Source organism: Gallus gallus, chromosome 3 (assembly GCF_016699485.2).
Source record: "Gallus gallus isolate bGalGal1 chromosome 3, bGalGal1.mat.broiler.GRCg7b, whole genome shotgun sequence".
In the NCBI taxonomy this organism is placed as follows: Eukaryota; Metazoa; Chordata; class Aves; order Galliformes; family Phasianidae; genus Gallus; species Gallus gallus.
In genome coordinates this window covers 20,519,419-20,546,637 of record NC_052534.1, presented here as the reverse complement: position 1 = coordinate 20,546,637, position 27,219 = coordinate 20,519,419, and the positions used below count along the sequence as shown (strand labels likewise).

General features: G+C 38.1%; 1 protein-coding gene across 2 annotated transcripts in view; it reads left to right on the top strand.

The window, feature by feature from the left end:
- Positions 1-19,926, top strand: part of KCNK2 (potassium two pore domain channel subfamily K member 2) — a 126,410-nt gene extending 106,484 nt beyond the window's left edge. For both annotated transcript variants that reach the window (XM_004935320.5, XM_001234269.6), the window contains 2 exons: positions 2,762-2,901; positions 17,677-19,926. In XM_004935320.5, coding sequence (XP_004935377.1) covers positions 2,762-2,901; positions 17,677-17,994 — 458 coding nt within the window. In that variant the 3' untranslated portion in view covers positions 17,995-19,926. The remainder of the gene's footprint in view (positions 1-2,761; positions 2,902-17,676) is intronic.
- Positions 19,927-27,219: the final 7,293 nt, after the last annotated feature.

Genomic DNA, 27,219 nt, shown 5'->3' with positions numbered 1-27,219 from the left:
ATTTTCTGCTATTCCATTTGTTCACAAATTTAGGTTCTGCCCAAAAGCACTGATGTGAATAACTTTTGAGGGGTATTCCTCTCTGGTAAGAGAGGGCTTATAAAAGTCTGTTAAAGAGACGTGACCAAATTTCTAATTGCAACTCCATGCATTTCGTTTGAAAACTTGCAGCTAATGTATTTGTCAACTAAAAATGGAGTTGCAAGTAAACCAAAAATAGTGATGATTTTTTAGTCAATCTTGAAGTCTATTCTCAAATTCCTTTATCAAAACAGAAAGCACAGCTATGTATTTTCCTGTGTTCACAGGGCTGTGTTTAACACGTGTATCAAAATGCATTAACTTATTTGCCATAACTTGAGCTGGCACTGCACTGTGCACTGATTTCAGCCCAGAAGGTGCTGGTCACGCACCAATATTTGGTTGTTGTGAAGTGACAATTGCACACTGGGACTGGGCCATGCTGCTCAGTGGGAAGAGCCACCGCCATGATGGTGTGGGGCAGGGAGTGGCCACACTGTGAGCTGGGCTGGGCCAAACGCAGCCTGAGAGTTGGGCATGCTTGATTTCAGCTGTGTTTGAAGTGAATCACATTTCTATGCCCAGAGTTTGTACTGTTGATAAAAAGTAATAATGACCTTTACTGGTCTGGAGATCCAAGTTTGGAATGAACCAGAGGTTTTTTGCTACTATGGAATTAAGATACTCTGTACTGATAGCTTTTTCTATTCTCTACTTATGGTTTTGAAGCAAAAACATGAAAGAAAAAGACTTCACAGAAATAACTTTTGGTTAGTTAGCTGTAAAAAGAATGGGGAAAAGAGTGGCATCAAGAAAGGAAAATGTTTACTTAGTCTATGTAATTGCTTTTTATATGTATATAGAGAGTTATCTCAGGACAAATATCCCTAGGTGTATCTTTTTCTCCATAGTCTTCCATTAAATTGATACCTCACTAAGGAGTCCTTAAAATTCATAAATTCAATAACTGATAAGCTGTTCTAGAGTGTTTTGACTGCCCCTTGCGAAAGTTGGAAAGATGAACTCCTTTGGGCATGCCAAATGGAGCCATCACCTGGTCAGAAAGCAAAGATATTAATTAAAAAACAAGATGTCCTGACTCGTGACCTGGTAATTAACCTTACTATAAACAAATTGGATTGACACAGTGAAGGAAAAGCTGCCTGCAGACTGATATATTTGATCTCTAGTTTCCGTTTATAGACTTTATATTCCAGTAGTAAGTCTGGTGAGTGGATACTTCATATTGTACTTCCTTGTGCACTGTATAAGCAGATGAAGAACGTTAACCAAGGAGTGTGGTTCATGGATGGCTCCTGATAGAGCTCTGAAGTGTTGTGGTAATCAACACCTTTTTGAATGACAGCAGGGTAAAGATATGGGTAAATCCTGTTTTGCTGGGTTGGTATGGAGTTGCTGTTAACAAATTTCTTTATCTGGTATTTTGTTTGCCTTGAAGTGCAGTGAACTCAAACTTTTGGAGGTAGGCTGTCTTCTATTTCAGACTGTCCTGTAACTGCACAGGTGTTAAGTACCCATTTTTATTTTTTCCTTTTTTTTTTTTTTTGCATTATGGGTTTATCTCTTAGGCAGTTAAATAAACCACTACTGCTCAACAGTTTTTATTGATGAAAAGGCTCGTTGACATGAGAAAAGCAATTTCTGTCAGAGAGCTTCCTCACAAAGATAACAATCATTAAAATTTGCTTGTAACCTGTGTGATGATTAGATAACAATAGCAGGGAAAATCATTATTTGGCATGAAAGGGGGTAAGGAGCATTTTCTGTTAGCCTTTTCAGTGGGCAGATATACAAATCGAACAAACTTCTCTTTGCAGCAACCCAAACGAAGAGTATGATTTTTATTTGACGGGGTATAGCTGACTTGCAAGTTTAAGGCTTGTTTTATTGTACTGTGGGATGTGAAATATGAGTTAGTTTGTGTTGTCTGAGAGCTCTGGATGAATATAACCTTTTTTTTTTTTTCTTTGTGGGAAATTAGGCATCTGTTCTTTATAGCTGTGTTGGACATAAAAGTTCCATTACAGCATCTCTGAAATGTATCCCCTATTTTTTTTTCACTTCAACACTTGGAAGGCAGAAAGTGTCTGGTTCTTATGGCAGTAGGATTCAAAAATGTTGCCTTCAGCTGCCAACTATATTATCTGCATTTTCTTGAGTTCAACTCAAGTCCCTGTAGACTGATTTCTTCTACTGTAAAATGGAGATGGCAGCATCTGACTGCCCAACAGGGACACTTCTTAATGTTGGTACTATTCTTTACTAGAATTAAAGGACTCATGTAATGGAGATGTGTTTCTAAGTCCTAGCATAGTCAGATTTCTCAACATGTGAATGTATTACTGCAGTACAACACTTCAAATTTGGTACAGCATGCATGTTTGAAGAAGGCGGGAACTCCTTTCATTCAGGCTATCCACAACAACCTCCACCTTAAATAATATCTCAGAAATGGAATCAGTTTCTCAGTGTTTATTTTCATTATTTGAAAGATCAGGAACCATTGTGTACAATTTGCATACTACTGCTGATCTCAAAACTTTTTCAGCAATTGACAAATTTAGATTGTGATGTCTTAACAGTGAAATGTTTTGCTATAAATTTTTGGCAGTAGTAAGAAAATGGAAGAAATAGAACTTCTGGAAAGGAATTAATTTTAAAATAGTTTTGCACTTATAACAATTAAATATGCTTTATTTTTAACTTCATTGTTTTTCAGGAGGATCAGATATTGAGTACCTAGATTTTTATAAGCCAGTGGTGTGGTTCTGGATCCTGGTTGGGCTTGCTTACTTTGCAGCTGTTCTCAGCATGATTGGAGACTGGTTAAGAGTCATATCAAAAAAGACAAAAGAAGAGGTAAGAACATTTCCAGAAGAGCGGAAACATTGCTTATAAAACCTTTGTTTATAAGTCAGGTGAATGTATAACCCCTTTTGCTCTTAGAAACAGTTTTTTTTTCCCGTTCCCTATGCTAAGTATATGCCATACTGCAAATGGAATCCTTATTGCGGTCTAGTCAAACATTCAGTGATTTTTTTGCATGGCTGCATATAGATTTAGGTAAACTGTATTAAATTAAATGTGTTATGCACATTCACACCTGGCTTACAGAAGATTTTCTAAAAGAATTATTCTAAATGGGAAAATGAAGTCCTTACTTTCTGAGACAAAGATTATTCTGCTTTGATTGTTTCTCTATGAGATGTGAGTACAGAAAGAAAAATATAAATCTCTAGAGTTTTATTATTCAATATACTTTTTACCACCTTATTGCACTAAGAGAATAAATCTTCCCTATCTTGTCAGGTATTAAAATGTATTATTTAAATGTGCCTGGGTGTATTTTACTAGATTATCTTCAGCTGCATGCATAGCTATTTGTAGTAAGGTGTGTTGTTTTTGGTTAAAATATACTTCTACTTGTAAATATGTATTTATCATTTTAATGATAATATAATATTTTACTTTAAATTTTGTCACTTAATAAGAAGTTCTGACTTCTGAAAATGTTAGAGGATAAATAAAATTTCCTTTGGTTACAGCTGGCACAGTTTGAGCTTCATTAGAAGCTTTAGAAATAATTTTTGTTTGAAGCAATATATCATTTCCCTCTGGTTCAACTTCAATTCTTCTGTACATCAGTTCATTTGTGTTAATCAAATATAAACAATCTTTGTTGCAGCTGTTGAATGAATATGCTGGTTACTGGCCTGCTGCTTATGTTTCTTTAAATTGTCTTCCTAGCTGTAGGGTGCACCGTCAATGCTTAGTTGTAATCTTGGCACACTGTGAGTTCCGAAGACCTTACTATAAAGGGCAGTTAATGCCTATACATCTTCACTTGTCATAGGCTCCTTGGGCCCTCAGGATCCCTGCCTCCTCCTTACCATGGGGAAGCAGCGATGGTGGCAGTGGGCAGGAGGGTGTGAGCTGGGCAGGATTAGTAAGCCCATTTTGTGAGGTCTGTAGGGAGAGGCAGCCTATTTGGTATGCTCATAGCTTTTAGGGCTAGTGAGAGTGATGCAGCAGGCCTGTTTTAAGCACATTTTGACTGAGAATTTCATAAACACTTATTCCAATAAAAGAATAAGCAGCTAAATAATGAGAGGATGTAGCTCTGAAGCAGAGCACAGTGTTTATTTGATCCATTTTATTTAATGAGTATGGGAACTGATCTTTTGCTTTGCAAATTTCAAAGGATATTTATAGTTCGCACAACTAACTTTACTAATGACATTCACAAATATGAAGCAGCGGTTATCACGTAAGTGTTTTTATTTGCAAGTTCAACAGTATGCAGGTTCACAATCTTGTATTATGGATAAACACAGCGGGCAACTTTACCACCCAGCCTGTATTATTTCCACTGCCTGCAGGGAAACCACCAGATCATGTCAAATGTGATTAGCTTGCGCTGTTGAAATTTATTGTTTTGTACTTAAGAAATAAGGCCACCTAGCCCGTTCTTTCCTCTGCATGGGGAAAGAGTTGGACAAGCACATGTAGTATTTCCCTAGTGCACTCTCTTAGAGTTTAACTGTTCTTAGGAAATGCTCCAAGCTAAGCTGCGTTTATTTCCTAGGTTCTTGGGGGGGGGGGGGGGAAATGGTATTATAACTCAGGCACTATAATTTGGGACTATGAAAAATACCCTGCTCAGGCTTGTTTCTATTGCCCTTCCTCATACACTAGTGGAACAGTCTAGTTCTTCACGCTACTTTCTAAAGTGAACTTGGTCTTTAATCTCGCTTTTCTCAAGCTGTTCTATTAGGCAGTAAGATATCTGGAAAGATGCTATCCTGACTACATAATTGTACCTAGCACTGAGGATTTTAATCTTGTTTAGAATCTCTCATTATCCATGATATTATAATGACAATATATTACCAAATTGTCGATTTTATAATATCTTGGGTTTTTTTATACTGTAGGTATTTCAACATAGGCTCATTTTGGAAAAGCTTTAAAGAAACATGAATTGAATAGAGTCATGGGTCTCTTCAGCATATAAAGTATAATACTATTTATATGAAGCAAAGGTCCATTTGCCAGGTTATGTAGCACAGTGCTATGCCAAACTTTGCTCAGGCACCAGGAATGTATCTCCTATTTCCTCTTTCCATTCTTTCTCACCTTTGTAGCCTAAACAAACATATTCATTTTGTCTACAGAAAGGAAAGCCTCATTCTTCAGATATAACCAAATTCTCTTGGCTGATGCAGGTATTCAGGACTTTGCTGTAAACAAGTGTCTCGTGTGTTTTAGGTTAGATTAAGGACAGACATAACATAATTGGTACCATTTGTTCAATTAATCATATCCCTGATGTTCAGAAGTGTTCCCCCGCTTTTTAACCCATTGCTCAAGAGTGTCTGAGAAAATCCATAGCAGAAAGAAAATATTCTGACAATAGATGCTACAGTATCAAAAATGACTGAGGCCAATTTGAGAAAACTGGCAAAGCATAATCTTTGTGCTAGTTGGAAAATACGAAAAATTATTTCTGGATTCTCTGCTGATTTTGTAGAAAGGAATTTGTGTACAAGCATACTGCATTCCGCTGACAGATTAACTGTCTGATTAACAGAAGCACTGCGTTAGCTTTACAAGTAGCATTTCATGATTTAAAAACTGCTGCTCTCAGCTCATCTTTGCTATCTGTCTAGGAAAATTTGAGTGAAGAAGCCAAGGCAGTTCAGTGGAAATTTAGTCTTCTCTGTGCCAGCAGAAGTCAGGGGAGACTAAATTTCATGTATTGCCTGTTTTTTTCATTTAGGCTTAAATTTATGATGGTCTGTTCCCAGATGTTGTGGATGCAGATTGTAGCAGAAGATCTTATCTGTGGTTCAGATAGTAGAATGATGTGAATATAGTGATATGGAAAATCCTAGTCACAAGCATGCCTTTTTACTTACTTATTTTTTTAAGGTAACTTTCTATCACTCACTGGGGGAAAAATAGCTCATTATACCCAGAAGAGTTTATCTGTAAAAACGATGTTATACACTGAAATCTACTGAGAGAGAGAAACTGGGGTAAAATCTATAAGATCATAATGAATGCACTTTTAGAACTGAAACAGTTAAATATATTTCAAATGAAATACCTCACTGTGGAAGTTGTCTTCCTTCAAAAGACTTTTACTTGCTGTGGGTATCAACATCCACAAGTAAAAAAAAATAAAAAAGGTTCTATATAGGACTTGTGTTGTAGTTTTACCCCTTTCAGATACAGGAGAGGAGCAAATCAATCAGTAGTGATTGGTAGAGTTGATTTCTTTTGGACCAGTTTTGAAGGCAGGTACCTGCCAAGTTTATTGAATTGTGCTGGAGTCCAGAACAGAGATAGAGGATGCTAGTGTTTAGAAGCCCCTTTATTTCCTCAATAAATTGGGGAACCTCAACAACCAAAATTGAGTTATTTGACATGTTTTTCATAGGCAGTAGTAATAACCTCCTTTGTGCTTCTTCATGTGGCCTGAAGTAAAATAAAATAATAATTTTAAAAGTGCTAATATAGAGTATATACTGTGAAAGGAATCCTCCACGTTCCAAGGAATGGGCACGTTGATCAGGACTATCACCTAATACCTGTAGACCTGTTCACATTTCCTGCTTTACAAATGCAGCTGTATTGCTCATAAAAACGATTTACATAAGGATTGGTGGTAATAATGCATTTCACTGTTTCAACAAATTAAAAAACCTGTTTTGTTCAGGATAGTGCCAAAATGTTTGTCAGGTGCAAATGAAACTGAGATTAAAAAAATAATAAATCTGGTCAGCTAATCTTTGATCCACTGTAATGCTGTGTTTTGATATTAAAATTCAAATAATTAAGATGTCTTTTATTTGCTCAGGTGGTCTTTGTTCCTGAAATAGTCCTGAGAGTTTTGAATGCATCAGATGAAGGGAGAAGTGAAAGACAAGTAGAGACACAAGTGGGAGTTTTAGAAGCATAGATCTGCTGCTGGGAGCAGTTCATGCAGTAAGATAGATGAAGTGTCAGAAAGTCATTGGAACATGCTGTGTGCTATAATCATAAGTAGGCGATCTGTCTCTGAAGTTCAGCTTTAGCTATACTAGCTTGCCATAAACTCCTTCATTATTCTCTGTGCTCTGATTACTCAGAGAACTTAGTCTTCTGATTTTAGTCTCTTTGAAAGGTAATATTTCAGCAGGATTTTTTCCTCATCACATTTTTTTTTGCCTCAGTATGCAGCAGCTTCTGAATTTCAGTATGTCCTGCAAAAATGCCTGCCCAACCAAGAACCTTAGTCACTTAGGTTATGCGTTTCAAATTCTTGTTTTTAAAATAAGGTGCTTGCATCCCTTGGGCTCACAGTATTCTTTGTGAAACTCTAGTCCAGACTCCATTCAAATCAATGAAGATGGAATTAATCTCCACTGTAGAGAGTAACTTCTGACTTAGTCTTCTACATTACCTTTATAGTTAGTGCAAGGAAATGAGTGTTTCTAGCATACCTGTTTCATTTTAAGGCATCTCTGTGTGAGATGAATTGCATCCTCTACAAGCAGGTTCTCTTCTTTGAATATCAAGAGGACGTTAGCTCTGTTTGGACAAGTGATTTTTCATTCTGTGTGTCTTTCTTTTGAATTGAATGATATGGATCCCTCTTTAATGACCAGGTCTAAAACTTTGTGAAAAATAGCATACTCGCTTCTTCAGGAAATTCACGAGCAAATGTTATCTTCAGTATTTATAAACAATTTGATTCATCTGAATCATCACTCTGTTTAATCTCCTTGGCATCAGCAGCAGACCTGTCACTCATGTCTGTCAAAACAGAATTAGGCTTGTCATGATGATGCCACGGATATTATTGCACTCTGTAATATTTATTGTCTTTTCATTTTACTATAGCTTAAGGCTAAACATATGGGTCCCAGCCTTAAGGGAATATGAATCCATCTCTCATATACACCATGGGAGGACCGTAAATGTAGACTGTATACATGGAGTGGTATGGTATCTCTCAGTCTTGTAATATTATGTGTATATTAAAAAAAAAAAAGACTTTTGTCATGTCTGACTTGACGAAACAGCTGAGCCACTCTTTGCTGAAAATACTGGCCACCCTTTATCCTCGGTCTTTTCCTGACCTCCTTTCCCGGTTTGTCTGTAGTACTCTACACCTCTGATTTGATAACGCCTCTGGTGCTTATTTGACTGCAAAATAAATGGTCTCAGCTTGCTAGAGAAGTGAGATGCAGTTTTACAAGATTTCAGTGAATTGAATTGACCTTGCAGGCAAACAGGCCTCAGAGCCTGCTCAGTGAGGGCGGTGACTGAGATTTTCTTCCAGTGACAAAGAGCTTGCAATGTGGCACTTGCATCCATCCATTGGGTTGGAAATGAAGATGATCAGAATAGCTCTACAGCCTGCTGATCAGAGGCTTTATACAAAGGTGTGGGACTGCTGCTGATTCATTGCAATTGCAACCAGCAATGCACATCGCAACCCTTTCAGGTTGCTTTAAGCAAGATGAAGCAGCTTCTATCAAATAAAACAACTCGTCACTTTTTTTTTGTAGAAACAAACAAGCCAACAACAATAAAAAAAAAAAAAAACAATGCCAAAGGAAGTTTTAGTAGTGCTAAAATGCATCTATTCACAAGGTCAAAGTGTTGGGCAGACTGACTTGGTGCAAGCCTGTTCCTAGAAAGTGCTGAACTGGAGAAATATTTGTGGGAGGCAGTAGTAGTGTGAAAGCAACTGCATGTGAAATCCTTTTAGGAGGCAGTGATTAATGGGGGTGACACCATTCTAGGACGTGCCAGCAGGCAGTTGTTGAAATGCTGTAGCAACACGGTGTTACAGCTACAGATGTTATTGAAAGGAATATTACCAGAAAACAGTCTCTGGCTCTGTGGCCTAACATTCAAGAGGAATGCAGAGGGCTACAGAAACAGCAAAATGAGAGAAGCCTGCCTAGGTTTAAGAGTGTGCAGAAATGCGTATTTGAGAAAGAACTGCAACATTCAAAAAATTGTTTTTTTCCTACTAATTTGTGTCAGATAGGGAAGTACATCAACTATTAGGTCATAAGATACTGTTGATATTCAAGCCTGAATATCAACAGGACCAAAAAAAAAAAAAAAAAAAACCCTAAAAAAAAAAACCACCCACAAAAACAAAATGAAAAAAAAACCCAACAAAATAACAAAATCTCCTACAGAATAAAATATGATGGCAGTACAGTCCCCCATAACCTTTTTTTAGTCTCAGATGCATAAAGGGTGGTGATGGTGTCAGAAGGAAGAAATGTTCCAAAAGCTATGAGTGTAAGCTATCCTCACGGTGTTCCAGGTCCTGCCTTAGCAACACTCTAGTACTGAGTTTCTGTATTGATCACTCTTTTGCAAGTACATGGTTGTACTGTGTGCAGTAAAGAATATGAATGGACATGTTTTTCTATTAGTCTCAAGTGAACTAGTCTGCTAATAGGCTTTCATACTTCACTTTTTGAGATGTCTTTCCTGAGTTTTCTGTACTTCTGAGACACACAAAAGTAATGTCTATGTTGTTACTGTGTTGGTATGTCTATGCTTATATCCCACCTCTCAGTTGAGGATTAAAAAAAGCCTTGTAGTGATGGCTGTTTTGTTTTTGCATAAGTTCCACCATGTCCCAGAGTGATGCTGGTGTGGTGCTCATTACAACGGAAGTGTTAAGAAAATACAACTCTGTTAGCAGTGTGGCACTCTGTCCCTGGCACTCTGGACATGTTGCCTATCAGCCCCAGCTCCTCCACAGTGCTCTCCATTTCCTCGCTATGCTGACTTGGACAGTTTGGGAATGATAGTTCAGTTCAGGTTGAATTCAACCAGACAGTAATGACAAGAGCTATTGAATTCCCAAAAATAAATTTAGAGCAAATTACTTACACGTCATAATAAGATAGAAATTAATTACAGAGATCAGTTATAGCAGTGGCATTTCTCAGAGTTAATTACACATGAAGATTGCTTGAATGTAGGTTATTATAACTTATATTAGGAAATCTTGATTTTTATTTATTTATTTTGAGACGAGATGTAATCGATCCTTTAAGTTACTAAGACAAATGTATCTGTGATTTAACTCTACTGATAGTGATATTTAGTCTGGAATCTGTTCAGCCCACATCTTCATGATTAATATTCCTGAAGACTAACTTTTTAAAAACATTTTTTCATGATAATCTCAGAGCAAATGTGTAAGCTTGCATTTAATAGCTCTTCTGTGGAAGAATCACCAGACAAAGCCAGTTCAGCAGAATAACCTTGCATCTTCAAGAAGCTGTGTTGGTAGTGAGGAAACTGCATTTTGCAATAACAGATAAAAGAGACTGAAGAAATTATGGAATACTTTTCTATAGAGGGTGTGAGTGCAGCTGTAATACTCAGTTTAAGCAATTAAAGTGGAGCTTTAATATTTCACAAAATGTCAACCCAGATATTAATGTTGGGAATTTTAGGATTACACAATTCTTGGTGAGACTTGACCCTGTAGTTACGATAACCATCCTATTCTTAGTACCAAGTCTGAATTAAGACTTTTTTTTCATTCTTTTTAGCATGTCACTGTGAGGGGAAAAATAAAATGAAATCCAGTGAATTTATTGAAGTCGTCTTTTTCCTGTGAGAGAAATTTAAAAGACAGAGCCTTTCAGCTGCCTGTGATTTGGATTTCATTACGCTTCTACTAAAGTTCTTAAAATGTTTGCTATTTCTGGCTGCAGCAAAGTCATGGGCTGTAGAGTGTAGACAGAATATATGTCGTTCTCCTGAATCGCATTAAGGTCAGCTGATAAAGCTTCATGTTAGCTCCAGTAGTTTCTTGTAGTTAATAAAGATGGGTGTCATTCAGTCCTATCAGGTTGAGAGTGGTTGGATAGCTTTCTGAGGTAGAAGAAACAACTGAATAGAATGGCTGATTTTGTTAAAATGAGATGCTTACATTTTTCTTTATGCTTGAAATTTTATTAACATGCTAGAAATGGCCAATAGTTTGTGTACAATAATCAAATGTACACGTGTAACTCTGTGCAAAGAAGTGTCTTATAAACAATATCTGGAATAGTTCTGAGGGGGTACCCAATGCAGGAGTGTTTATATTTCTGGGGGGAGAAAAAATGGTAAGCAAAGGAGGAAAAAGAAGCCCAATGGCTGATTTTAATAGTGTTTTTTTTTTGTAATTTTAAAAATATATATATAAGTTGTAAGCTACCTGTTTCTATGTAGTTGAATTGGATCACAATAGAGCAAAAGAGCATTTCTGTATCTGCCATCTGTCATTATCTCAACAAAATACACTCCCCCAGATGTCACCATATATGCTTCTCCACACCAAAATAATCAAAATTCATGAGCTTTCTGCATTCCCTTTAACGAATGGTTTGTTTCATCCAAGGCATCAGCTGCACTCATGGAAGTTGTGGGTGAAAACGAACAGACGTAGCTCACTGGAATGAACTCACAAATGTTATTTGTTGAAGGATTGAATAATCCAGTTACCAGTGGGAGAGCACTTCTGACCACTGTGTGTACAAAAATACCACTAAGTAATTTAAATGTTATTCCAGAAGATAGCAATTTTACAAAATAGAATCTTTTCCTTCTAGTATTTGACTTGGAGAAAAAAAAAAAAGGTTTCATATAGTAGTCAGGGGTACCAAATGAGAGAACAAATAATGCTTTATTTGTGACCTTCAATTTGAAATTAACACGCCAAACTTTAAGGATCTGGTGTAGAAGAGTTCTTTCCTACAGAGCTGAGTTCTGGGAAGAATGAAGGAGCAGAAAATAGTGGTTACACACCTGGGAAAGCTCAGCCTGGGTATCTCTGTACAGTCTGTGCTCTTTCTGTTGCATTTTGCTAATATTTTGTCTTTTAAGGACAAGCAGACAGTCTTCTCTACCTCTGCTACAGGGCAGTGAAGTTTGAATGTTCTCTAATAATGCTATAATTAGAAATATTAGGAGCAGTATACTGCGGATGGGAATTTATTTAGTTGAACTGTAAATTCTTAAAATACAGGAAAAGCAGGGGCTTCAATCAAAATGTCTGTCAAACCTGTTTTTTTTTTCTTTTTTTCTCTTCTGCAAAAATGAACACAGATTTGTGGCTAGCAATAGTTCAGGCAGGAAGAAGCGGTGTTTGCTTACCCAGGACTGCAGGAAAGTGAGAAGGCAGGGAGACAAACCCGCCTACAGAACCAACCCACCCAGCAGATGCATTGTTAAATACATCAAGACTTTCTGTACCTAAGTTTTTTTTTTTATTATTTCAGTTTTTGGGTGGAACTTTCTGAGACAAATTTCTGAGAAGGCTTGCATGAGTTTCTTGAAAGCTAAGACAAAATGTTATGTACTGTACTCTGCTGAGTATATAATGTGATATGTACGTGCTCTTTCTAGTTTTGTCGCTGAGTAGCAGATCATGGAGAGGTTAATTGGATGTGTTATCCTGAAGTAACAGGAAAGTACTTTGGAGGAAAAAAAAAGAGGCTGAGGAATTGGAGAATGCATTAGGTATAAATGTTAGAAATCATATACTGAGGAACATCTACAGCATTAAAGTATTAGTAAGGACAGCCACTTTTTCTTTCTAAAACACAGTCAGATGGATATTTCCCGCTCAGCTGCTCCGTATTTATTTCTTTTTTCTTATTGGTTTGCATTAACATCGTGACCGTTCTAAAATGTATGAGGTCTGTATGCCGAAGGAAACAACAGACGGATAAAACTGTAAAAAAAAACCAAAACAAAAAAAACCCCAAATGATTTAAAAATACATTTAGTCTCGTTTTCTTGCACAACATATGTAACATCTATTTTTGTGGTTTGGTACTCACTGGTATATCTTGTCCCAAGCATATCAGATATTTCACATCATGTACGTCTCTCCAGGCAACATAACTCTATCTTCTCTCCGTGTAAACACAAGTAGATCAGCTGGTTACACTTTCATATTGGGATTTTTCAAGCAAAGCTAATGAGAGCTTAGAACAGTGTGTATTCAATTTGGTCTGTTCAGGAGATACCTATTTATGCTTTTTGTTTGTTTTACTACAGCTGTGACTTAATTCAAAGTATGGACTATTCATATGTAATAGTTATGACTATGTGACTTGTGCTGCCCAGATTGCAGTTAATAGGTTGTGTGTTCTTACTGAGTGGTGGGCAGTTCTGTTTGTATAATTATTTGAATATCTGTTTATAGAGCATCCAGAAAAGTCCCCAAACTCCAGACAAATACGAAGAATTGGAGTAAATATACTGAAGAATGTATCAGATTCTTCAATATCTTCAAATTTTCTTTTTTAATTGGTGGTAACGAAAATCAGTAGGGAAGGTGTTGATCTCACCAATGATACTGGCTGAGAGGCTTGGCCTAGACCAGAGTTTTAGATTAACATTAATTTAGATGTTTGCTTTTTTTTTGGCAGGAGTAGTGGAAGAATGCTTATTTATTGTCCATATTTTTTTCTAATTCCATTATATTCAGTATATTCATCTTTAAATGATATTTTTGGTGAGGTCTGGGAACTCTTTGGTCATTTAGAAAATTCATGCAGTATATTTTGTGTGTGTATATAAAGCGGCTTTAACAGGAATAAGTAGACATTTTATATTTGTTTAAATGCTATTTCTCATTATGTTCTAATAGAATAAATGTCACATTTTGATAGGCACCTTACAACGTATATTTAGAGATAGAGGTCCATCTGCAGTGGTAGCTGGAGGCCAGGCAGTCTGTACTGGGCAGTGAATTGAATCAAGGAATGATGTTTGAGTGAAAAATGTTTAGTGTTTCATGATGATGTGTGCTATGATGCGGAATATATGTATTTCTTGTTCATATGTCTTGAGAATTTGTCACTGAGGCCAGCAGAGACAGGTCTCATAAGGCAGTAGGGTATTGCTTCAGAAATAGCTAATAAAGTTACCCGCTGTTGATGTTCAAAGTACAGTATTAATGGGTTAAAGTTTGTGCTCCTTGTGAAATCACTGTGGATATCTGATATCTTGTAGTCTGATTTGGATTCTGACGTTGAGGAAGTCAATGCTGGAGCTGTGCTAATGGCTGAGTCCCTATTACTGGTGGCATTTCTGTTCCCCAAAGGTTAGGAAAGGGCAGCTTCACCAGACCAGTGTTACTTATATCACTGTGATGTGGTTTTCCTGTTACTTCTGAAGTACGTCATGCAGCTTAGCTTTATGTAAGGTATTTAGCTGTCAATAATTTCAGTGACTGAGACCATATCTTTGCGTCATGTTGCCCAGCTATGGTATCATGATATCCAACTATGGTATCTGCAGAAATTAGAGCTGTGTGCTGTAATGGGGCAAGAGAATTTGAGAAAAGTAAACAATTGCTACGGTAGGTACATAAGTTAAGATTTTTTTTTGAGCAGCACAGGCAACTGGCATTTCAATCACTTTGCATAAAGCGTTTTGCGCCTGTCAGCCCCCAGATGAAAAGAAGCTGTAATGCAATAGGAAGAAATGTCATACCCTAAGGACAGAATGAACCTGCATATGTACAGAAAGGTCCCTATGGATAAAGGAAGGATCAAATTATTAGTTGCTTATGTTCGCTGGCAGTTGAAAACTGCACGTTTCTATTTCTGTGACCTTTTGTACTTGAATCTGTAAGTGCAGTGGAATTAAGAGTTTTATTCTGGAAAGATAACATTTTTGAGTGCATTTTAGTTCACACAAAAGCTAGGGGCTGAAAGCAATAATTTGGGAGCACACACAGTTCACACAGCACCAAACTTCTTGTTTCTCATGCTGTGCCAATTACCTCTGTTTTACTAGGAATGTATTTCAATTCTGCTTAGTAACAGCTCTGCATTTTTATTTTTTTTTTCCAGTGATTTTAATATAGAATTGAAATCCTGCCAAGCAGCATCACAGCTCTGATATATGGGCAGATAGAATTGAGACCACCATGTTCATGTTCCATATCGCCTTAATTGGAACATGAGCCTGTCTCTAAAAGGCGTATTTAATGATGTTCTCCATCTAGCTGCATAAACTTGCTTCCCAAAAGAAATCTAATTAGAACCTAGTAATTAGCTATCCTAACAACTACAATTTGAAAAATGTCTAGAATAATTCCCATACATATGAATTAAAATAGAACAGCTTTCCTAGTGTAAGACAGCTCCATCAACATGTCGTGAGGTGGACTGGTGAGAGAGTTCTGAGCATGTACTAAAGGTTACCTGTACTTGCTTTTGTCAGAAGCATGGCCAGCTGTTTTTCATTAGCTGAGAACACATGGGAGAAGTGGGAACTGGATCCACTACCCAAAGGCAGGTTAGAAAGGTCATAGGGAGGCAGGTCAAGATGCTTGTGGCTTCCAGTAGGTTGCCAAGACACAGTTTTAAAACTACTGATCTAATAACATCCCTTGAATATGATTACGTGCAATCGCAGAGATGTGTGCAAGAGCAAAACTCTTACACAGCTGGAGAGGGCTACAAATGTGCAGGGTAAAATAGCAACCTGTATATGGGCTTTTTTGCTCTCCTAGACAGCAGCATGCTCCAAAAACTGAGCAGCTTGCCTTTAGGAGAGCTTTGGAGCAGCACAAAGCTGCCCCAGGGTGTCAATGCACTGGTACTGCTTCTCGTACTTTTGTTATTTGTTTACGACAAATAAAACTAGTGCAGCAGCTGAAATGTTTCAGCAGTGCAGATTTCATTATTTTCAGATCTGAAGTGCAGTGTGTCTGATCCTAATTGCACCATTTAAATACTAATAATCTTTCAGCTGGGCGAATCCTCTGTGTATTACAGATAATAATCTTCGTTTTAGAATATACACATAATGGGTCCACATTAGTCAACTGCGTAATTCACTGAAGCTGAGACAAATGTAATAAATTGACCCCTGGGTAAAGAGCTTTTTGTTTTGTTTCTGGAGGGGGAAAGTTTTTCCTGAAACCCCGTCACTCCTGAGTGAGCTGATTATTTTTTTACCTTCATTATATTCCTGTTTTCCACTGCACTGCAAAGCATGAATAAGCCTTTGGCCACTCTTCTCTGATGGCTTAGGCCCATATTTCTCATTTCCCATTGTTAATTTGTATTTGATTTCTGTGCTCAGCTTGCTTGCTGATGATTGAAATTCTGGACTGAGCAGTACTAATTAGACTAATGTATTTAAGAAGGTTAATTCTTCTAAAATGCTTTTCTTTGGAGTTGTATTTATCAGCAGTCTATCTCCCCTGTGCTATACGTTCCAACCAATAAGCCACCTACAGAGCCCAGATTTAAAGAAAAGCTGTCTATTCACTTTTCCCTTATAACAAGATATTCTCCTCAAAAGGTGCTTCCTTTTATTACCTGTGTAATTTAATATAGCAACTGTTTGGTTGAAATACAAGAGAAAAAATATAAATAGCATATAATTGGTAAGGCTGTCGTTCACCTCAGACTATTATACGGGTAAGCTGCCAAGTCTACTTCGTGCCCTGTCCGAGGAAGATGATAATGTGGGAGCCTGTGCCAGCAGCTGCCTCCCTCCCCCTCCTCAACCATACCCTCAGAGCCTGGGCTCACAGCGTGTTCCGGCTTTCACAGCACTGAAATGTGGAAACGGTGGGTCAAAGTTACAGTTGTTTTAATGAAGTTGATCAGCCTATACATTGACAGACTCTAAGGCAAAGACACAATGAGAGAACAGGAATGTACATATGTACAGCAGGGATATACAGACATAGAACCACAGGATGGTTTGGGTTGGAAGGGACTTTAAAGATAGTTCTAACCCCCTGCTATGGATAGGGACTTCTCCCACTAGACCGGGCTGCTCCCATACATACGTACATTCATTAAATGATAATGATCATGCAAACTAGCACCTTGTTGCCAACCAGGCTGGAGATCCATGCGTGAGAGGGAAATGCCACCCTCCAGCTGTATGGTGATAGCACACAGCGCAGCGTGCTGACTGGCAGCCTGTGTTTCCTTGGGGTGAGAGTGGTGACAGCTCCAGCTGTCCCACCCTCCCATTGCAGGCGTGTCACCTTGGAGGAAGCAGGGTGGTACACAGACGTGCTGCTGACAGGACTGAAGCTATTACTGTGTTGGCACTAAGTCTGAGCAAGCACAAAGAAAGAGAGAATACCAGCAGCTGATGCCTTCTTTTAAAAAAGCTTTTCTGTCTAAATTTAGAAAGTTCTTTGCCAAGTCTCCTAGGGATCTTTCCACAGACAGTAGAAGTGCTCATAAATAACAACACACAGCACAGCCTGGGTTGCTGGGATTTCAGCGTGCCCTGACCAGCTGGGCACTGGGCAGCTGTCAGAGCTCTGGAGCTCCCCTCTGTTGTTCTCTGCCTGTAATTCAGTAACAAATTTCAGTAGAAAAGATTTTTCTTTCTTTCTTTTTATTTTTTTTTTTTTGGAATTGCTATTAACTCTTACTAGAGCATAATTTTTTCTTGTTTCGTTGCTGTTAGTAAAGCAGCAAGTATGTAGGATGAGAAATCTGTGTTAATCACCACAGCTCTCTGCCAGCCAGCCTGAAACTGTATTGCTTTCAAGCCTACGAAGACTTTAAAATTCCTCAGCCCTATTATCCTGCCTGTTTTTCCTTCTTGTTGCTGCAGGTAGGGGAATTCCGAGCCCATGCTGCAGAGTGGACAGCCAACGTCACCGCGGAGTTCAAAGAAACCCGAAGACGCCTGAGCGTGGAGATCTATGACAAGTTCCAGCGGGCTACCTCCATCAAAAGAAAGCTCTCTGCTGAGCTCGCTGTCAACCACAACCAAGACCTGACCCCCTGCAAGAGAACCCTGTCAGTCAACCATCTCACCAGTGAGAAGGACCTCTTGCCAGCTCTGACTAAGACAGACAGCATTTACATGAATGGTTTGACACCGCACTGTGCAGCAGAAGAAATAGCTGTCATTGAAAATATTAAGTAGCTGTGACGTTGGGTCCCAGTCCTTGAGAAGCTCTTGGCTTAGACTAGCCATACACCCTTTTTTCTCCACCCTGTCAAAGATCAATGCTAATAGCATTTTATATGTGTGCATGAGTTCCACAGAAACTGCAGTCCAGAGTTACCATCGCATCTCTTCAAAGACACAAAGACAAATGGCACTTCTGTTATCGAAAGATGCTGGAACACGCAACGTCTTCTGCCTTTATCTGCCCAGACTGTTTTTCACTTCTCCTAATGTGCCATATGGCCTCAAGAATGAATCACACTTGTTTATGGTAACAATGTAGCTTTGAGGGATCAGTCCTTAATATTTCAGGGTCTACCTTACTGAGCCTAGGAATGGACCACTTATGGACTACAACACATTTGTAAATGGCAAGAAATTCTTATGCAGCCTTTTACCTAAGAAATTTTTGTCAGTGCCTTATCTTTTGGAGAACCAGAACCTCTACAATTCCTGTATGTTTTCTTTTCTTTTTCTTTCTTTTTTCTTTTTCTTTTTTTTTGCATGAGAAGTGCATTTCATTTGAGCTTTTGCTCTTCTTGAAATGATGGTGTTTTAAAGGTGTCTGTATTGAAGATACCAACCAGCATGAATGAATGCCAAAACTCAACAGTCATCAAATGATGTCCTTAGCTCTGAATTTAAAGGCACTGCAGTTTCGAAAGTTGCAAACATGTTCCCCAGTAGAATTTTGTTTTACTCAGGTCCAGCTGGTGTTTGTTCACACTGACTTGGAGAACCTGCAGGCCCTCTTTAGGTCTTATTTTTTTCAAGCAGTGTTCAGCAGATTTTTTTTTTCTCTGTGTCAGATGTACCAAAAAAAAAAAAACCCAACACCATAATAATATCAGCTTTTCTATCACTAAGTTACTTGGTAGATGACAAGAGCAAATAAAGATGGCTGTTTTGAGGAGAGGCAGGAGAGGCTTTGAATTGCTGCATTCCAATAACCACATCCAGAAAACAATGCGGCAAAATGCAACCATTTTCAATGAGCATAAACCTTCTGCCAGATATTTGCTCTGCGGCGAGGATCTTAACTTCCTCCTTAAGTCAAGTCGCACCACACACCATATGATATTTTACACAGGAACCCTGCTGGAGTGCTTTCCTGAATGTCACGCTGTACAGTGGCTGCCTGTGCCGGAGCTGTGACTAATATGGGAATGCGACTGAAACTGGTATCACTGTGACCCCATACATTTCCAATAGAGATGGCTCTGAATATAAGTGCAGGCATGAAGAAGAGCTGAGAAATAGCACAATCTGAATACTGATGATTGTTCAGACAGGATAGGCTGATGAGAAGCAGATCTAAACCAGACTATGGGGTTTTCTTTATTGGTTTTAAGACAACACGTTAACTTTAATTTTATATCCTCTGTTTTGCTTATAAGTGTATGTGAGATTCAGAAGAAATGCAGGATGGAACCGATAATTTTACATTTTTTTTTCCTATGTTAGTCTACTGTAACATGGCTGTACATAACATGAATTGAACAGGCCTTAAAGAATAATTTAGGCTCTGTGTAAATTAAAAAGAATGAGACTTTGCTGATTGGGCATGATTCAAGTGGCAAATCTTACAGCATCTCTGACCATTAGATAACATGCAAGATATGAATGTTAATGTTTTTGGATGCTTAGCTTGTTTTCTAATAAATATAAGTTAATATGTAAATTCAGTCAATTCAGTGTAAATATCAGTCAATTAACATTTATAGAGAGTATGCTTTTAAAATTAAAGAAATTCCATGAAACAGCACCGAGCAATGCTCTTATAACAAAGACCCTCGTCTCCCCAGCACAGTGTTCTGAATGTCCACATGGCAAGAGTTTGTCTTGCCGTGTATAAACTGTGAATTGTAATGAAAAATAAAGTTTTTAATTAAAATAAGCTTTTCTGAATCTCCTGCTTGCTGTAACTGGAATGCTAAGAAATCATTTGTGAAACTGATTTTGTGTTTTCACTGGTTAGAGTATAGCAGCTTTTCACCTGTTTTAATTCAAGCTGGTTTAGCAATAAAGGCTTGACTCATCCAGCACAGAAATATACATATATATTTTTTCTTAATATTAAAAATAATGTTCTTTGGTTGCTGTACCTGATTTTGTGTTTCTTCCTCTTTTGTTCAAAAACTTAGCAGGACCAAGTTCAAATTGTTGTGTGCTACGGAGCAGCTGGTGATCTCTGTCCTTTCAAGTGGCAGTGATGCAGGATGCCGTGCTGGTGGTCACCTCCTGCAGTGGTGTGCACACCAGCAGCTCTCAGGGCAGTAACCTGTCATATCAGAACAGTCATTTCTGCAATGGGTAGTTTGCAGCAGCCTCTCTAAGCCTTGGCCAAGGGAACATTAGCTTGCAAGTGTGTGGCGGGTAAGTAAAGACTGAAGTGTGCTGTTTTCTTAAATTGTTCTAATCTGATATGGATTATATAATCTGATATGGATATCTCAGTGACTTTTGGACCTGATTTTCAGAAAAAATCATCTGGTAACGTTTAAAGATTATTGTCTCTGAAAAGAGATCTTTATCTCTTGCATCTTTATGAAGGTGGTGAGGCCCTGACACAGCTGCCCAGAGAAGGTGTGGTGCCCCATCACTGGAGGCACTCAGGGCCAGGTTGGATGGAGCCCTGGGCAGCTGAGCTGGGGGGCAGCCCTGCCTACGGCTGGGTGTGGGGCTGGGTGGGCTTTAAGATCTCTTCCAACCCAAACCATTCTATAATCTAAGGTTAAGTCCTTGGATCATTCTTACTTATTAGTTTCAATTCACCAACCTATAGCAGTGAGTGCCTATGTGGTTTCTTTCATTTTAAAGAAACTGTGGTCACCTTAGGATCTGATGAAAAGAGTATATTAAGATTCTATGACAATGCTTGTGACGTTAGTATGGATATTTGTTAAATCCATTGAGCAGTTTTTTTACCTTGATTCTTGCATGTGATTTCTGGGAAAAGAACCCCTGTTAATTTGTATATAAAAGACTTCAGTTATTTTTTTTTCTTTCTTATCTGATCTGAAATATTCTACCTTATCAAACTAAAATAAATTAGATTTGGCTGTTTGGAACAAAGCACTAGCAAATACAATCCTGAATTCAGAGTTTTAATAACGAGAGAAGATGCAACAGTTCAGGTGGTGTAAGTAGATAGTCAACATGATCCAAATGGGTCTACTGCCATTAGTGTTATTAGAAAACCTTTTTTTTCCCCTCTCCATGTACAGTGATAGACCTGCTAAGGATGGCAAAGTGAATTTATAAAACTTAGTGACATCTGTAAAGATATTTATTTTTCATTCTTGTAAAAGCAACCTTTCAAATTTAAACCCCATCTCTTTTGAGCTCTGGAAATCACGCATAGCTCTCTGTATTTTTTTTCCTATGAATTAGGACTTCTTGAAATTCCACTTGCAACCTCCTTCCTCTCACACGTACATGGAGATGTTTCCTGACTATTAGGATGCTTGCTACTTAAGCAAATATCTGAAAATGGTATTTCAATCTGGTAAAGGTTTGTTTTCTCCTGCTCTGTTAAGCAGGAGAAATACCATTAAAAAAAGTCATTGACAATCCTTTTTGAATGAGAGATAAGTTTTAGAACATAACGATCTTTAAAGACAGTTTTGCCACATAAAAAAAAAAAAAAAAAAGCATTTATTTCTTAGAGGAAATGTTACATTAAAAATGATGGTCTGGAGTCTGTTAAAGTAGCTTATTTCTGTTGGCTGTTGCGTATGTTCTGCTTTGTGTAATAATCCTGATTTTTCTGCCTTTTCTGGTGTACTTACTGTTCTGACAAAGCGCCCAAACTGTTGAGTTTGGTTAAATCCTCGGTTCTTGGATAGCTGTGCATGAAAGGCAGGGGGAGACTGAGTCACGGAGAGTGTGTTCTGTGTCCTGTCCATGCTCACGTACCATGGGAAGAGCGTACTTTAGTATTCCTTCATGACTTTTTTTAGCTCTGAGCTGATTGTCCCCTATTTTCCAGTAGTTGGGCAGCCTTGAGGCACTGAGCTGCAAATAGCCTGGCAGTGTCAAAGCCAGAAGCTCACCGAATCTTATGAACATCCCAAGCCATGCCTTCCTCTCTTCACTCCTTCTTGAATTATTTTTTGACAAAACAGGAGGAAAGCTGGAGAGTAACACAGAAGTGCTAAACCTCTAAAGGGACCAGTCTTGAACTGAAATGGACTTTTCTTAATTCACTAGACAAACCATGACACCAGGATGGCAGATGGGAGGAAATCTGGCCTGTATGTTTGTTTTGAGCTGTTGTTCCTCCAGCATCATTTCTACATCAGTGATCTCTAAACAGGAATACAACGTGCCCAGTAGAAGAAATGGAAGGCTGCTCTACTTAGTCAACCATCATGATCATCACAAGGCTATAGATGTATATAAATTTCTTTCCTGTGATGGTGAATTTCCTGTCAGGGAAACTACATATAATGTTGAAATTCAGCAGTAATATTTCTAATAAATTGCCGTCATACAGTTATGGGGCAATTATCTTTTCTTTCCTACCTTGCAGTATTGTTTGAAAGGAAAGGACTTTGTATATATAAAAAATATACATTTTACATGAATATGTCAAAGTTAGAATAATTATTTTGTCATAGAAGCACGAGCAAGATTTTTGGTTGTATTGCCCTGCAGATTTAAAAGAATAATGTGAGCTTCCTGTGAACATTATGTTCCTTTTGGGAAAAATGGAGAAGATGCTCATTTACCATTAGTAGAAATAAAAAGCTGTTAAGCTACTCATAGATATTAAAAATACTGGTTCATATTTGAACAAGCATTCTGTGCTTTGCTAAATTCTTACAGCTGTGAAGAGCCTGTGTGAGAATTAATTACAACAGTTTTTTACACTTCAAAAACTCATAACATGTCAATTCTAGGCCATCGTTTATCATGCATTCACACACTTTCAGAGGAATATGTCAAGTAAGTTTGCAAACAGGTACACTGTTATTACAGAACATCATCATTTTATCCTTTAATTACAAGAGCTGATATAAAAGCTTATACAGCTTTTTTATTCTAGGCCCACATATATGTGTGCTTTCAATGTGTATCTGTTATCGTGTAACCTTACATTGGCAAAAAGTCCACTTTTATTAATTCACTGTTGCTTTGTGTTAAATTAGAGTTTTGACAATATAGCTCAATTTAAAATGAGTATCTTAGAAAACCAATAAACATCACAACATCTTATGAATTGTAGAACTCTCAACACTTGCAATATAATAATTTTCTTTGCCTGTTTTAATTGTTTCTGAGCATTTAATTGGTGTTCTAGTCTAGCTGGTGTAGACAGAACATGGTTTGTAAATAATGTGGTACGATCGTGCTGCTGGTATTAGGTTTCATATGACAGACTTTGTGCTCTGAACCATTACTAATTAGTGTTAGTAGTATTCATTAAGCACTGTACTGCTTTTTCTGTGAATGTCACAGGAGCATTTATGAATGTCCTTAGTGAGAAACTCCTCGAGAAGGATTTATGTTACTAACCCCAGTTATTAATTCTGGCTCATACTAAAGTATATAGAGTCAGACCTCCATCCTCCAGTGAAAGGCATATGATATGCATGCATTAGAGATCCTAATGGGAATGTACTGTTTGTCATTAGTAAAAATAATCTCCAGAAGATGAGCTGCAGCCTGAAATGATTGTTTAGTTTAGTTTAGTGATAGATCTTAATTTTCTTTTTTTCATTTTCCTTTCACCATGCATTAAATCAGGCATGATTTGACATTATTTGATTAAAAAAAAAATAAATTACCATTTAATTATTTCCACTGTAACAGAAAAACGTTAAAGAATTAAGAAGTAATAGATCAATTTAATCCTTCAAATTAGACAGTGGGGTCTAAGTTTTTGGAAGAGATATATCATTCACACTGTGTGTATTTCAGTCTACCTTGCCTTGAGTCAGAGACAAACTTTGCTGGATGAACAGAAGCACTGATCTGTTTGTTAAAAATTCTCTCACAGGATCATGAGAGTAAATCAGTATACTGTTGGATCTGACTTTCATACTAGTCAGAGGTCTGCTCCTTCTTTGTATGGATTTTGCATTTTACTCGTAGGCTTTTGTATTCAGTATTCATGCATGCTGAAGTAGTGTAACAGAAGCTCATTCTTAAAGTTTCAAGATTTTTTTTTTTCCAAGAACATGGTTTTCATCCAATTATTATTTTCTACCATGCAGAAATATCCAGATAGCCAAGTGCCAAACCTGATGTGAGTATCACTGGAAGTTAGTGCTTTGAAAGGGATGTCTATGGGTTGTGCCCACAGAAGGCAGACAGCATTGCTGCAGTGTGCAATTCACAACTCAAGCCCTCTAGATCTTGTGGGAAATGTGGACAACTAAAGTTCTGCTTTAAGTACCATGGCTGCACTCAGCATATCCTTCCCTGTAATGTATAGAGCACTTAAAATACCTTCTGTTACCTCTGCCTTCTCTGTAGCAGGAGAAAGGAAATTTCAGAGATATAAGGGCACTTTGTTGTGCAGTTGGCTGGATATTATCCTGAGTCGCAGTTGAGGCCCTTCTGGACTACAGAGTGAAGAGTCATAAAATCTGTGAATACCTTGGTGATTTGCAGCAAGAGGAGGATTAAAAATTAGGCTCCAGTGTGAAAAGTGGAAGTGGGAGTAGTATGTCATGTACTATTGTGCGCTATATAGAGTGGAGGTGGTGCAGGCACAAAGGCCTTTTCATTTTGCAGTGTCCTTAGAGACTGTCAGAAGAGAGAGTGCAGTCTGCATTATACCAGCTTACTCTTGTTCTTTTGCAGTGCTTTTTCAAGCTCTGTATGTGCACCAGCTATGAGCGTATCACACTCTTCTGGTGCAAGCTAAATAACAAAGACTGGAGAGCTCAAAAGGGGATGAAATTGCTCTCTACAACTACCTGAAAGGAGTTGGTGGTGAGGTGGGGGTCAGCCTCTTCTCCTGGGTAACAGCGATGGGATGAGAGGGAATGGCCTCAAGTTGCACCAGGGGAGGTTCAGGTTGGATATTAGGAAACAATTCTCCTCAGTAAGTGTGATGAGGCACTGGCACAGACTGCCCAGGGAGGTGAATATTCAAGTATAGTGTAACTGTGGTACTAAGGAACATGGTTTTCTGGGCAGTATTGATGGTAGATGAGATGGCTGGACTAGGTGATCTTAGAGGTCTTTTCCAACCTTAATTGTTAAAATAAATTATTCTGTGATTCCATAAAATTCTTCTCTTACTCATACTGTTCAGGTAGAGTAAGGAGGGAAAAATTACTTTTCAATATGAAACCCTCAGAACAGCATTGTGTGTACGGAAAGTGTTTTGAAGAAGTGAATTCCCATCTGCTCTGTGAAGGCCATAGCGTAGGCCGCAGTTCCCTGTTGTCACTGCAGCTGCACACGGCTGGTGAGCTTGGCCTGTCTCATAATGTGCAGGACTTCAGTACAAAGCAGCAGCAGAAGTTGCATGAGATTTCTGCTTGTGCAGGCTGAAAATATAAGAAACTGTTATATGTAGTAAAGACAAAATTGCTCTAAACTCTCACTGCTGCTTAGTGATCATGGAAGACAGGTTTAACCCTTCTCCATAGCGACTGGACAGAGCCTACAGCAAAGAGTAAAGGACTGCAGTGGAGCATATGCAGAGCCCTTAATTACTTCCATAACACTTTCCTCCTTTTCCTCACAAATCCAAACCCAGGTAGTCTATACTGAAAAACTGAATGCAGAAATGCATAACTAACTCCAAAGTCAGGATACTTTCCTTTCATTCTCTCTTTCAATTTTGTTTGTTTTTCTGACAGATAAATGTCTTAATGGATTTTCATGTTTTTTAGTGACACCTTGCATAATATATGTAACTCAATGAAATGAATTCATGCACTGTATGCCTCTGGCTTGCACATTTCTGGTCCTATTAGAAGGAAATTACAATCTCAGTGCAGGTGAAAGGGGTTATTCATGAAAATAAAATGGAGCAAAGGTGAAAAGGTCATTTTTTTCTCATTTAATATGCCAGGAATTTTGAAATAATATGTTGCTGTGGAGATTGTGGTGTGACACGATGCATGGGAAGGACAATGCAATCATGTGCAGGCCTCCATGAGTTGCCATTTCCTGCAGTGCTTTAGGCAGCTGTTGAAAATACATGCAACTGCAGTAAAGCTGTTCTCCTGTCTGTTCCAGCTGCTCAGCTTGTCTGCCTGATGGTTTAGCAATTGGGCAGTGAAAAGGTCCTTGAAGGAAGTTGGAAAACTAGAAAGTCAGGTTATATTGAGCTGAGAAGATTTAGAATTTGGGGGCAGTCACAGTGATCACACCAAGTTCTCAAGTATTTATAATGCACCTGTGCTATTTGGGAGCTGTGCAAGAGAAGTACCTTGATAATTGAAATATCTCATCACTACAGACACATAGCTTGGGTTTGAAACTGCTTTACAAAATCTTACCCTGACTGAGAGAAAAAAACTAAAACGGAGTTCAAAGTAGCTGTGGCAATTCTCAGGATAGTAATTATTTCAGGAGTTTCTGACTGCTAAGGCTGTATTTGAGCCACATCTGAAGAGAGTGATCCTTAATGCAGGTGCAGAGCAATACACATCAAGGTATCCAGCCCTTCACACCTGATTGTGTATTCTTCCAGCATCCTACAGATTATGTTAAAAGCAGAACTGAAAGCCATTAGCCTGAAAAATCATTTGCCACAGAATTGCTTCAACAGCTCAGAAGAATTCCTTCTTCCTCAGTGTTTTCTGAAACTCTTCAGTGTAGGAACCTGTTGTGTTGGGATATGTCTTTGAAAAGAAATATCTCAAACACACAGCACAGAAAGCATACTGCATTGCCTTTGTTTCCTCGTTGCTGCCGCCATTATTGCCATGTTAATAGCATGTGCTTCCCCTTGTGTTTGACAGGACTTCTTTTTGAATTAGCATGTGAAAAAAAATAGAGTATTTGTGGAATAACGATAACACTTTAATCCTTAAACAATGCATTTTAGTAGAATGATTTGTGGTTCTGTAATGAATTAATAGGATCACTGTAGCGATAAGTACAGGAACCACAGATAACACATTAATTTTGCTTGTCATGTTAATTCGAGAGCACTCTAAACATCTGTCTAGTCATCCTAACGACAGGCATGGAAAATCAGAGCCAGCACTGGGGTCTGTTCTTCTCCCC